Source organism: Lutjanus erythropterus, chromosome 1 (assembly GCF_056507025.1).
Source record: "Lutjanus erythropterus isolate fLutEry1 chromosome 1, fLutEry1.hap2, whole genome shotgun sequence".
Lineage (NCBI taxonomy): Eukaryota > Metazoa > Chordata > Actinopteri > Lutjaniformes > Lutjanidae > Lutjanus > Lutjanus erythropterus.
In genome coordinates, this window is record NC_139317.1 from 19,509,236 (window position 1) to 19,522,918 (window position 13,683).

General features: G+C 40.5%; 1 protein-coding gene across 5 annotated transcripts in view; it reads right to left on the minus strand.

Annotated features, from left to right (window-relative positions):
- bdnf (brain-derived neurotrophic factor) overlaps positions 1–13,683 on the minus strand; it is a 43,647-nt gene that overhangs the window by 15,185 nt on the left and 14,779 nt on the right. The window contains exon 2 of one of the 5 annotated variants that reach the window (XM_084716066.1): positions 9,595–9,685. In XM_084716066.1, coding sequence (XP_084572192.1) covers positions 9,595–9,651 — 57 coding nt within the window. In that variant the 5' untranslated portion in view covers positions 9,652–9,685. Of the gene's footprint in view, positions 1–476; positions 672–777; positions 1,243–1,413; positions 1,549–1,643; positions 1,867–9,594; positions 9,686–13,683 lie in introns of those variants that run through there. The other 4 variants (XM_084716074.1, XM_084716108.1, XM_084716099.1 and 1 more) reach the window with 4 other exon arrangements.

Below are 13,683 nucleotides of genomic sequence, written 5' to 3' on the forward strand. Positions count from 1 at the left end.
TCCAGTTCGTGCAGGCTGGAAGGATCACTGCAGCGTCTTAAGTCCCATATTGGGAGCATGATTAGGCACAACGCAACGATTACGCAAATTATGTTGCAGCAGGCAGTGTGTTCGGAAACTCCAGAAACGCTTCAAAAAAAAATGCTCCGTTTTAAAAAAAGCAGCACGAAAACGCAATTTAAACGCCTCACACGCCTGTACGAATGCACACGCACCGGTATTTCCATTAATATAATTTCAAAATTATAAGAAAAAAAGGAGAGATGTTGGTCACCTGGATCGGATTTCATATCGGAGTTATTTCGGTCACTGATGCCCACAATTAAGACACACTGCCAAGGCGAAAAGGCTGCATGCTGTGTAGTTTTATAAAGCCGAAGTTCATTAGAGAAAAGAAAGCCAGAAGAAGAATAAGCCCGTATATAAAGACGACAGGAACAAAAGAGTGACATGAAAACAATGGATTGTGCTCTTACCTTTACAAGGGGGCTGACAACCACTATGTGCGTGGTTAGATCTCCGCGACCAAGACTTGCATGTCCCAAAGTTTAACGCAGTGTGGTGGGGGGGCTTATAGGTAACCGAGAATGATGTGGTGTGCGAAAGACCAGACGACCTAACATTTTCAACTTTCACAATGACATCTTTTAAAAAGCACAAGCTCTTTTCTTTTTTTTTTTTTTTTTCCTTTTTCCTTTTTCCTCCTGCTGTTTTTTTCTCTTTAAATTTTTTGGCTCCCGTTTACAGACCACCAGGCTCCCCTCAGAATAAGCTTACCAAAAGTTGAAAAAACAATCCCAGGTTTTGGCAAAGGGGGGGCTGGGAGAAAAGAGAGAGAAAGAGAGTTGGCGTCCACTCGGCGTTTTAGTCCATGCACGACTCCGGTGCCTCTGTCCAACGTGCTGAAAGCATAACACAGCCAGGGGTAACTGTGAGGGGCCACGGAAATATCTATATACTTTTGTTTGAGTGCCCACTTTAAACTGCTTTTTTTTTTTTTTTACTCTAGCTGCTTCCCCGCGTCTTTGTCACGTGTATTCCCCCCTCCTTGCCAAACCAGTCCCTGTTAATATTTGATCACATGTTAGTCGGACATTTCCTTCCAGATAACAGCACCTATATCACAAAACGCCGGTTCAATTCAGTGAATATATGCGCCTCAAATTAAAAAAGGGGTCCACTCTTTCTCCACGCCAAATTACACCGCTGATTCAGAGCCCCATTGTTCCAAAAATGTCATGCTTATATGGCCAAGTGTCACAGGTAAAGTGGCACATGTTGCTTTAAACATGGACACCGCACACAAAAAAGAACATACATACATGCATAAAATATAAAGCACCCTCACTGGCAACACACACAGTCCTCTCAGCCTACATCATTGCGCGCAGACACAATGTAATATTTCCTTACCTCTCTCACTGTACCGGCATATCCTGAGCCGAGAAATGCCACACAATCTTTTTCTCACACAAGCTTTGTCAACATCAGCCTCATCAGACAGACATGGGTCTCGATGTACTGAGTTTCTCAAGTAGCGACTTGAGTCCAACCCTTCCAGCAATGCGTTGCCAGACTAAATAGCAGCAAAGGCACGACTATTTTAACTGGTAATCATCCTTTATGTGCTGTGTGTTACTTACCATTTTCTCCCTACGCTGTCCTGGAGATAGAAGTGTCTTAATATCCACTCACTCCAACAGATGCTGGTAGGTAATGTGTCTTGTTTGAAGTCATCATATGAGAACTTCTGCTGTGCTCAGTAGATCGCCCACCACTTCGCTGACTTAGGAATCTAATAACCCTTTGCAATATCGGCGTGCTTAAACTCTCTTAGGCAACACCTTGGTGGCTCTACAGTAAAAGACAAATATCAACAAGAAGCCGGGCTTGTCAGAAAAAGCTTGTACAGATATACGTAACACCCTCGCCCGGACAACGCCATTAGGGGTCTTACGTGATTGAAATAAGCGACGGCAATCCAAGTTTATGGGGGAGACTACTAGTTCCTGACTGATCGCTCGTTCACTGCCTCAAATCTTCTAAATCCGCAGTGACAGAGACATGAAACTTATCCCAAAAAATCCATATTCACGTGTTTGTGTTATACACTTGTATTATTATACTCCCTCTTTGGCGAAGGGCCATAATATAGGCCTATTACGCATACGCACAGCTGGTCATTTAGATTTTTCAAGCATCCAGGTCGCTTTTTTTACAAAACAAATATCACATTAAAATAGCGCCCCTGTGTCTGCCTGTCAAGTTCTTCTTCAGGAACTTGTTGCTGCTCAAAAAGAAACCCCCCCACTCCGCTTTTTTGTGTGCAGGACCAAACACTCTCGGATATACTTACATTTGGCAAATTCTGCGGACAGATATAAAGAGAAAATCACACAAAAAAGTTAATCCACGTCCTCCAGAGGACACTTAAGAGGAGCGATCAGAGCGATTAAAGCCAGGAGTGACACTTTTCGATCAGGAATATCTTGGGAAGTTCAAAAGGCGAAATCTGTTTTCAGTAAAATTCCATCAGTTGCACTGCCAACACTCAGCCATCTGATTGTTATGCAGTGACGAAGCGCTGTGCTTGCAAGTGAAGCCCCAAATGTACGAAGTAACATGAGTAATAGGTGATATTTGTCTGACTCTTTGCCAGCAGCCCAAAACTTTCGAGAGAGCTTGTAAAGAAAAGTGTCATTCTTGTGGTATAAATTACTTTTTTTTTGGTCATAGTTTATGGAAATCACGCCGCATGGGTGGCGCGTTATTGGAACCTGTAGGCGTGCGTCTGCAAGGAGACAATAGCAGCAATCTGACAAATCCATGGACTTCTCTCTGAGAAAACAAAAATATGCTCATCAAAGTGTTTTATGGAGACCTGTTACTCGCCTCTACACATGAATCATGTCTTTACCACTGTCCTTTCCTCATTATACCTACAGAAAAATGCGTCAATTTGAGGATTTCATCTGCTTTAGAGGGAAAAAAAAGATCAAAGTTTCTGTTGTCAGTGCCACTTGTCAATATTGTACCACCAAAACTTCTGATTCAAAAGTCTTTTCTTGGCAAATATAGTTGATTCTAATTTGGTCTGACTACGCATGTACTCTGTCATCTTGCTTGTAGAGGCAGTGGCCCAAAAGAGAGGAAAAAAAGTATTTTCTTTGCAGTTTCTGTCAATACATTTCTGTCTCAAAGACACAAGATGGCATAATCAGATAAAATTAGAATCATTTTTTTTTTTATTATAAGTCTCATCTGCCTAGAAAAGATGCACTTTTTCCACACAGGCAGGCAGACAGGCAACAAGTGCTGGACTTGAGAGTCACACATAGCTTATTATCCTTGAACTCACTCCTCTCTTAATGTAGGCTTTTCACACGGTGGCTACTCATTACAGGCTACTAATAAATGGGAGTGACGTAAAAGAGAGAGGTAACACATATCAACATGCTGCGGATGAACAATTCCCATTCATTCACTTCACATGGTTAAATGATTAGGGATGTATGTGTCCCCATCACCTCTCAGGGCTCCTACCATCATCCTACTCCACGGTCCTTTTTGCTTCCTGACGTGGTAACTTGACTTGCTCCTACTTGTGATGTTGTTAACACTTCCTCTGCTCCCACAGCTTTTCGCAGACTCTGTTACTGACTCATGCTCGTCCCTTTTTCCACTATCCATGCCCTCCCCCGCACTCTTCACAATATCTTATGGCTGAGTCCGAGGTCACAGATCAATCACTTCATCCCCTGGGCTGCATATGACTGCATGGCATTTTGCTCTATGGTCTGCCAAGATACTTCACCTCTTTTGAGCTCTACTCTTGGAACTTTTAAGTGTTTTGAGTGGAATGTATTTTGGCAGAGGGAGTGTTATTAAAATGTGTAGCCAACGGGCCACACCGTGGGCTAAATATGGTGATAAATGTTGCACCATTACAGATCTTTGTGGTCTGTAAAGAAAGGCAGAGATAGATATAGATATTGATGTTCATTAGGTTCAGTAAACACAGCAAAGAAGATGTATGGCATAAAAATAATAGCAGGAACGGTCACAGTATCGCTCTGTAGTGGTTTAATAGCTCATTATTATCACTTGTTGTTATTACTCTGTGTTTTGTCTTTACTTCCCAAAGCAGCAACCTGCCTTTAAAGGGAAAGTGTCATTCTGAAATCAAAAATTCATATTTCACCTCTTACCCATAGGAGATAGAAGTCGTTAGGACTGGGTTTTGGCACTCGATACTTTTATGGTATCGGCCAAAATAACCAAGTACCAAATATCAAAACTTCTCCAGTCAAATGATACCCGCACCGGATCGATTTTGTACCCAGAGTTAGAAAAAAAATGACAATTTGTATGGTTTTACTCACTGCCAATCACCACAACCATTCTTCTATTTTAATGTGATGCGTGACGGTGGTGAGGTGAAGGTGGTGAGTATATTTGACATAGTTGGCAGTTCAGAGTGCCAAAATGCTGCCAAAGCATTCAAACTACGGCTATACTATGCACCTGTGGCATAGGAAATAAATGCAGACAATGTAAAAGGATTATTTTGGGAATGCTTTTCTTCAGATGAAAGGTATTGACTGAAGAAGAAAAATAAACACATTATCATGTGAAGTACTCTATTGGTATCAGTATTACTTTAAGGGTACTGGTATTGGTACCGATATCATAACTTAAAATGACACCAAGCTCTATTGGTCATAGGGATGTCTGCCTTCTCTTGAATATAATGGTACTCAGCTTATGGTGTTCAAAGCACCAAAAAATTCATTTGAAAAACTTTGAAAGATAATCCACAGACCTTGTTGTGAGCAGTTTCATGTAGGAACTTTTTTCTTTCTACCAAACTACACCTGTCAACTGTATCACTGTACAGGAAGAAGGATGCATCTACTCGTGGACGAGCAATGTGTTCTTATCCTAAGTTGTTTAATACCTTGTCACCCCCCCCCCTCCATCTCGTACCGATGCAAAAGGTACCCTTTATTGGCTGTATGAGATCCTGGGTAGACCCAGAACTTGTCTTGGGATCCCCCAGGTAGAGTTGGAAAACGTGGCAGGGGAGGGGGGCGTGTGGAATACCCTGCTTATCCTGCTGCCACTGTGACCCGTCCACAGATAGGAGGAAGAAAACAGATGAATGGATAGATGGACAAGATGCTGCCAGAAAGCCTTTTAAATATGTGGTTAATGTTGTGAAACATCACAGTTTGGGTAGATGTAGGCACCAAAACTACTTTGTTAGTTCTCTTCGTTAGATCATGGTTTGAGTCCAGGCTGCAGCTTTATAGTCGTGGTGTGGACACTGCTATCCACTTAAGTTCGAACGATTTTTAAAATGATACTTTTACAGTTATATATAGGTGGTGTGAATGGCCCTTTAAAGTAAATATTTTATGTACTAGGTGAAGCAGCTGCGAGACAAAAGTGACAGGATACGAGTCACGTGACATTATGTACCTTAAAATTTTTAACAAAGTTTTGGTTTTCACATGGGACATGAACCCCATTCTCTGGGCTGAAATGTTCATGTTTGTCTGACCCATACGTCCTTCACACCTCCTCCACACACAGATGTTCTTGCTCTTTATGCACCATCGAAAGCCAAGTGCATCTCACACAGCGTGGGAGGTAAACATTAATGGCGTCCTCCTCAACTGAGCAGTAAGCTCTCGTCCATGAATAGGTGCACACTTACTTCTGTGCAGTGATTCGATTGACAGGTGTAGTTCAGTGCTGCTCACAACAACGTCTGTGGATTATACTGGATCATAAGACCTATTTAATTTGTACTGAACTACACCTTCAAACCGTCTCACCCCTCAGAAGGAAGTGTGCATCTACTGATGGAGGAGAGGTTACAACTCCGTTTAGCTCAGTTGCCTTTCATCCATGAGTAGATGCATGCTTCATTCTGCGTGGTGATGCTGTTGGCAGGTGTAGTTTGATAAACAGAAAGTTGTTCCTACATGAAATCGCTCACAACAAGGTCTTTAAATTATCTTGAGTAACTGGGTCATGATGTCTGAAAAGAGATATTGTTGTTAAGCTTAAATTTGTTTTTTTTTTTGTTTTTTTGCTTTAAGCACCACCATAAAGTAAGTGTCATCTAGCTCCATTATACTGGAGAGAAGGCAGACATCTCTGCGGTGGATACCCACACCAAAAAAAATCTAGTTGGATAAAAAAGCACTGCAGGTAAGAGGACAAATATGAATTTTTGATTTTGGGGCTGAACTGTCCTTTTAAGATGTGATCTTATGTGATTTAATCCAAACTTTCCTGAGGCGCTGACAACAACGTGTCTATAAAAGCCTGAAAATGAATCCCCAGCTCCACCTCCTCAAATGACAACTGTAGAAAATTAATCACCAGAAAAAAAAGAAAAATGTATTGTTAAAGCCATTTTAACACGGCCGTCATCAGACTTCCCTGTTTACGTCTGCTAATTACATTTGGGCCCTGTCTGGTCTCTAGAATCATTACTAAAATGTAGAGTGCCAGCCGAAAAATTTTGAGTCTATCAGCGCTTTCCTCCCCCTCGCCGTAATGACAACTATTAAGCGAGGACAGATCCAGTCAGGGCTATGTGTATCATTACTCTGTCTTAATCTTTGTTCCATAAATATTGATAACAAGAGCCCCACGTCATGTGTTACTAGTACCTGCTGTTAAAAATAGACGGCCGGCTGATGGCAGGTTATCTCTTACTGTCAGATCCCCCCCCCCCTTCTACCTCTTGTATCTACAGGAAGTTGAGCTCTGGGACAAACAAAGAGCAGACAGAAAACAACAAATACTCTGATTACACACTGGCAAATCAAACTACTGTACCTCAAGTCTCTTCAGTTCAGTGAAACAAAGTGTGGTTAATGAAAAAAAAGCTGCCACATATATTGAGTTATGATTCATTTACATGAAAACATAATTTCTTCTTTTTATTCACTCAAAATAGCTTAATCCAGTCACCCTGTTGACAATGTGCTTCATGCTGTACATCTGTCATTCTGTCGTGCAGCTTCATAATATTTCTGTAGAGTGTGGAATTAATTATCAGGCTCGATCGGTGACTCAGAGCTCAGGTCTTCAGAAAGTAATGCAGCCCGTAAATAATCGCCCTACTGCCACCATACTTCACACTGATGGCGAGCGCTGCATTTGTGCTAATTTCGCCGTTCTATGTATAGTGTGACGGACAGTGTCAGGGATGGATGATATTTGGGTTGCCCCAGTGGCTTAGCAGGCTGAAATTGAACTGAATGTGCTGGTGGGATATTGAGGGTTTCTATCTGGCTTTGCTGCGTACAGTATCATCTGTCTTCTGCAGACCATCTTTTAGCCGTTAAACACCAGGTGACTATGTAAACTCTGTCTTTAGTGCCTGAGGGGAGAGATCTGGAGCTCTGGGTGTGACATATAAGTGCATTGATCTCCTAACTCTGACTAACCTCCGTCTGCCTGACAGCCTGGAGTGGAGGATGCTGCCTGTCTGCCATTAGCTTTATGACTGCCTGGGTGAGACGGGCAATCTGGGCCTGCCACCAGACTGAGATGCTGCCAGAGTACAGCAGGCAACAAGGAGGGTAAACACAAATATTTAGACTTAAAGGGGGAGTTTGAATTTTTTTGAAGCGTGGTTATACGAGGGACTCATCCGTAGTCAGTGTATTACCAAATGCATATCCCCAGTTTGGACAAACAGCAGGAGTACTGGTGTAGGAAGCTAAACAATGTACTGCTGTAAACAGGGTCAGCCGCAAAACATATTTTAGCTACCTAAAAAAATCCCACCTAAAAAAAATTGTAGCTTTATTTAGAATATTTTACCTGTTTACCTTGTTGTTAGACAGCCTTTTCCAGCGGGAAACCACTGAGTAATTTTACCTTGCAGAAGATGGGAGCTGCTCATATACCACTGCCTTGATCGGTTTGTTTGTGTTATTGTTTGCGACTTCCGTGAATCTGAAGCAATCCTTGAAAACCCCAAAATAACACATTAACACAAACCTACTAACCTCTCAGGGCAGTGGTAGATCACAAACTCCTGTGTTCTGCAAGGTAATATGACTCTTTTTGTCAAAGGGTTTGGTGGCTTTGGAGAGAGTGATATTTGGCTTTTCATCAGATGGAAAAGTGAAGCGGTGAAAGTATTCTAAATATAGCATACATTGAAATTACATTTAAATGCACAATATGTAAGTTCCGCCATCAGTGGCATACTCAGGCTGTCTGAGGGACAGGTTGAAAATAAATAAATAAATAAGAGGGCACAGAGCACAAAAGGTCATAATGCATTTATGGTAGAAGAGTTCCAACCTCTGGTTTAGATTAAAATTGGTTTATTTTGTGACTTTAAGAACAACAACTACTGTACCTCTGTAATAAAAACACAAAGGAAACTATCAACTATTTATTCATTTTTAAATTTATTGCAGTTTTCTAGCATGTAGGGCAGTCTGTATGGCATTGCATCACGTTTCCCCCACTAACATAGGATCATGGGATTTATTTTCTTCATTCATTCTTCATTTCAAGCACAATTGCAGATGAAAATCCATCTGACGTGACTAGAAATTATGTTCACGGACGGGGTAATGTTGTGATTAAAGTGTTAGTCATTCAATATTTTTTTTTTTTTTTTTTTTTTTTGTCCTTCGTAGGACAGTTGTAGTCAGGAGAAGAAAGGGAAAGAGAGATTGTGTCTGCAGGTGTGAACTGAACCCTCAGCCACTGCAGAGGACTCACAGTCTCAGCACATTAGACATGTGCTCTACCAACTGAGCTACCCGGGTGCCCCATGTTTGGTCATGTGTGTCAACTTCCTTCCTTACTCTCTGACGTATCTGATATATCCTGTGTTATGGCAATGAGTGGCTGGAAGGAAACACATTTCACAAGATTTGAACATTGTCGGAAACATTTGGGATAATGTAAGTATACAACTAAACAAAATATGTAACACGTGTCTATCATCTTTAGACATTTTAATATGGAAATGTTAGATATTATAGCTTGAAACTATTTTTTAAACAGTGAAATTGCCTTTTTTTGCTGACCCTGTCTACAAAAGTAAAAAGCTCAGCTTCTATTCTGTTACTTCTCTCTGTTTCACCAAACTGGGGTCATACTGACTGCAATCTATTATAGGTAATACTGACTGACTACTATGAGTACAATTTCACTTCCAAAAATCTGAACTATCCCTTTAAAATATCTAGAAGTTTCATTTGTTGGACGACAAAAAATCAAACACAGAAATATGGATCCAAATCTTGTCTCAGATCAAATATCGCCCCAGTGCTGAGACTTATTCAGGATTGAAATGATTGCAGTGTATTTTAATTCTGCAGCGTTGTGCTCTGAGATAAGATTGTGTGCGAGTGTTTGTGCAAGCTTGAATGTGCACGGAGTGGTGCGAATTTGAATAGATGTATTTGCATCTTGTTGCTTAGCCAAAGGCATTATTGGTTCCCAGTGGTAGTGACCTGAAATTTTGCATGCAAGGCAACTCTGCAAATGGTAGCCCCTTTATGATCAGCCAAATATTGCACTGTAGAAGCATGAGACACTGACCTTCAATGCAGCAGCACATATATGTAACACACGTTGTCGGAGATGTTCACATTGCATGATTGTCTCTCGTCCTCAGTATTTCTGCTGGACTCTACAAGGAAAGGAGAAATAATAAAATGTTTTTAAGTCTGTTTGCATACAAGGCTTTGATTGATTTGGTGATGTGGCCATTAATAGTCAGTCCTATTTGCATGCCTCCGTGCCTACGACTGTAGAGAAGAAGTCAGACATACTGAAATGTCATAAAATTGACTGAAAAGACGACCACACTGGTAAAATACCAGTGTGGTGATTTTTATAGCTTGCAGATGTATGGAAGTCATTCCACAGCAATACTTTGTGCACACTCAGGAGGTAGGTGGTAGATTGCGAGTTCAGATATTCACTTTGTGTGATTCAGGCCAACATCAGTGAGATGGACTGAAGCAGCACACGCTGTTGACCTTGTAACAGATTTCTGAACTGGACGTCGAGCCCACAGACATCTTCTGTCACTTTGAATAAGAAAACACAGACTCTCCTAGATTGTTAGAATAGTTAGTCGCTGTTTAAGTTTCCAGTGTAACCACTAACCGTTGTAAATACCTTGCAGTAAAATCCGGCATAAGCCAACTTAAAATATACAGTCAGACGAGGTCAGCAACCCTGCAGAACTCATATCAGCATTACTCAGGCTTTAAAACAAAACAGTTTTTTCAATGTTTTTATGTAAAAGCCCTATTTCCTGACCCCCATACTAAAATGCCTATGTGATGAATATAATCTTTATCTGCTTAAGCACTTGTGGGTGCCCAGGAATGGACGGGTCAAGAGTTTTAGCTGTTTTACTGGTCGCCTGATATAAAAGACAGTCGCAGCAGCGTGCAGAGGAGGAGGTGGTGGAGGCTCGTGACTTGGAAGCCGGCAGTTCAAATCCCCGGACTGGCTGACGAAAGCTGCGCAGGGAAGTAACACTGTGCTCTGCCTCAACAGCAACTGTCAAAGTGCTGTTGCACAGAGTCACTGGAGTCCCAACTGTTCAGTAACAACAGTGTGAGACTGTGGCAGGATACCGGGCAGCTCCCAGGTGTCAGCTTGTGAACTTACTCTTCCCCTTGTCTGTTTAAATTACCGATTTTAAAAAGTGTGCGTTTGGAATTACACTCAAAACTGCTAATCAAACATGAAGCAACATGTGGCTGTTTGAATGAAGATCCAAAACTGGAAAATCATCATGTTACTTCAAAGTATTTCAGTTTTTCTGAAAGTAATTCAAAGCTTAGATTTAATTTTTGACATAAATTAAGGAAACAATCTCAACACAAGGTTTTAGAAGCTGTTCTGAAGCTTTTGTTCATATCACCTGATCTTCAGTGCTGAAAAAATTTAAATTAATGTGATTTACATAAAACATACAAATGAAAGCCATTGTAAATTATTTTGGAAAAATTAAACAAAATAATCCAAATAATGTTTTCTGATCTCAGTGTCCAGACCTGTATGTGTATAAAGGCCTGATGAAAGCACTTTTTAAACACAACAAACATTGTGATGCCACCGCAAAATTTTCAGAATTTGAGAAATTAAACTAGGTTCAAAAGATCCTAAAATTTTGAGCCATTCCTTTAAATTGCTCGACAAAATGGAAAAGTAAGCACCAACAATTTAACAACTGGGCAAACTCCATCTGCTGAAGAGGACGGACTCCAGAGAAGCTGCTAAATAGACCATTGTTATCATACGCTTTCATATTTTTACACCTGTCTTTACTGCCTTGAAGGTATCAAAATAACCACCAAACTTTCTTGATAAACAATGTCACATGGTCAGGTGATGTTTTTTCATATCTGAACTGCATGCCCCCGTCTCCCCGTCAAAACCCCTCCTCTGTACAATTCAGTCAAACAAGATTCCCCATTACAGTTGACAGACAGACAGTAGGCACGAAGTTTAAAATAAAGGTCTTAAAGGGAATAAAAGCTTTGCTGTGAATGGTGAGGGAATTGTTAAGGATAATACAAAGGAGTGGGATTTCTCGTGCATTTGTCTGCGAGGGATATCCCAGCCAAAGTTTCTCTATACATCAAAGGGCCGCCGCAAATAAAAGCACACTTGTCAGGGGCGAACAAACTGCCTCCTTTGTGCCTTCTACCAGCCAAATTCAGCCACACAAAGCCTTTGGATGTACAACACTGCAAAGAAGACATACTATTCAGATGACATGCTTTGCTCTCTGGTGGTTTGCTGTGTGCTTTTGTCTGCCCTGACCAGGACAGATATATAATATCACTGGATCAAAATCCTTTCAGTCCCTTTTACTCCCTGTTAAAGACTCCCGTTACACTCCCTCCCCCATACACTCCACTATTCTTTCTTTTCTTAAACAAAGTAAACTTGATGCAGCCAGATAACACTTGCAGCCCTCAGGCCTAATGCCCAAAAATGAGGCTCAGGTTCATTCAGGTTTTTAAGCAAAGAGCCTTGTACAAACTGTGGTCAGACAGACTGGACACTTTTCACTGTTGCCTCAGGAAATCTTTGTCCGTTTTGGTTTTCTTTAACATCTGTCATGTGCATCTTTTACATTCCTGTGAAATAAATCACTATCACTTGAAAAGTTTGTCCATGCCAAGAAGAAAAAAAAAAAAAAAAGAAGAAGAAGAAGAAAGTAGTCTTACCGCCTGCACACTCTCTGGCACGACTCACGAGTCCGTCCAAGTACAAACTAAAACACGCACTAAATATACACACACTAAATATACATCAAAATGATGATGCTGTGGAGGTTTCCTGTGTTGAATCTCGTAAACATTCATCTATTTATTTATTTATTTTAGATAAGGCTGTAACTGCCGGTTATTTTATCATCAGTCAAGCTGCTGATTAATTTATCAGTTTGTACTGGAAAAATTCCCATCACAGTTTCCCACAGTGAGAAGTGACATATTCAGATTACTTGTTGTGTTTGATCAACAGTCCAAAACCCAAAGATATAAGATTATTATCACAGGAAACAATGAAAAGCAGCAAATAGTTACATTTGAGAAGCTGGAACCTGTGAAATTAGGTAATTTAGACGATGAATTGATAATAAAGATTGTTACTATTCTGTCTGCCTGACTGTAATTCTACAAATGTCTTGATGATGTTCTTTTTCCAGTTATTTCCTAATAAAATACTATTTTATTGAATGGGATACATAAAAAAAAGAAAAACATAATTTACAGAATCTTCCAAAACCTGTTTTGATACGACTCATGTCAGAGTTTCCCAACCTGTGGGTTGAGACCCCCGAACGGATTCACAGAGAAGAGAATCTGAGGTTCTTGAAATGATCAAGAAAGAATGAAAAGAATATTTGGCTGCACTGATTACATTGTAATCAGTGTTGTTTAGTGACTGTAATTTAATTACATATTTTTTTCTCAATAATGGATACCAGATAACAATTACATTTATCTTGTATTTTAATTACATGTGACTAGTTTTATATAAGTAGTTACACTCACAGTGATGTTTGACCACCAGAATCTATTCAGTTCATCCATGAGTGTATGTGGACATTTGTACCAAATTTGAAGAAATTCCCTCTTGAGATATCAGATCCATAATAATGACCGAAAAACATAATGCCTCTGGTCAGTTGTCATAGGCATGGAATAATAAACAAAATGTTTTTCAAGATTTTTCTCATAACATGAAAACGATAACAGTTAAGTTGTACAATCACATTGCAACAACTTCCTGTTTCAAAGTGAATAAAGATTCATCATGGCAGCGGTGTTTGACGAAAAGTCATAAACTTCACTATGTAGCATCATCCAGGTCTTACGACTTTGCTGTCCACATATGAGGTGGATCTGGTTAACCTGCTGGGAGAAGTTTGTAAGAGTACAGGGCCCGTAATTTCCTGTTGCCAGTAAGTGGCGCTATGACTGTGATGTATACACCCAGACTTCCAGCGACCGTCCATGGACCACACCCATATTCAAAACTTGCCTTCATTTTGATCTTAAGTACACACCTGTGAAGTTTCGTGACCATGTCTTGCACAGTTGTGACTCTAACTATGGTTCCTGCTACACTGGGTGTCTCCAGGACCACATTTTG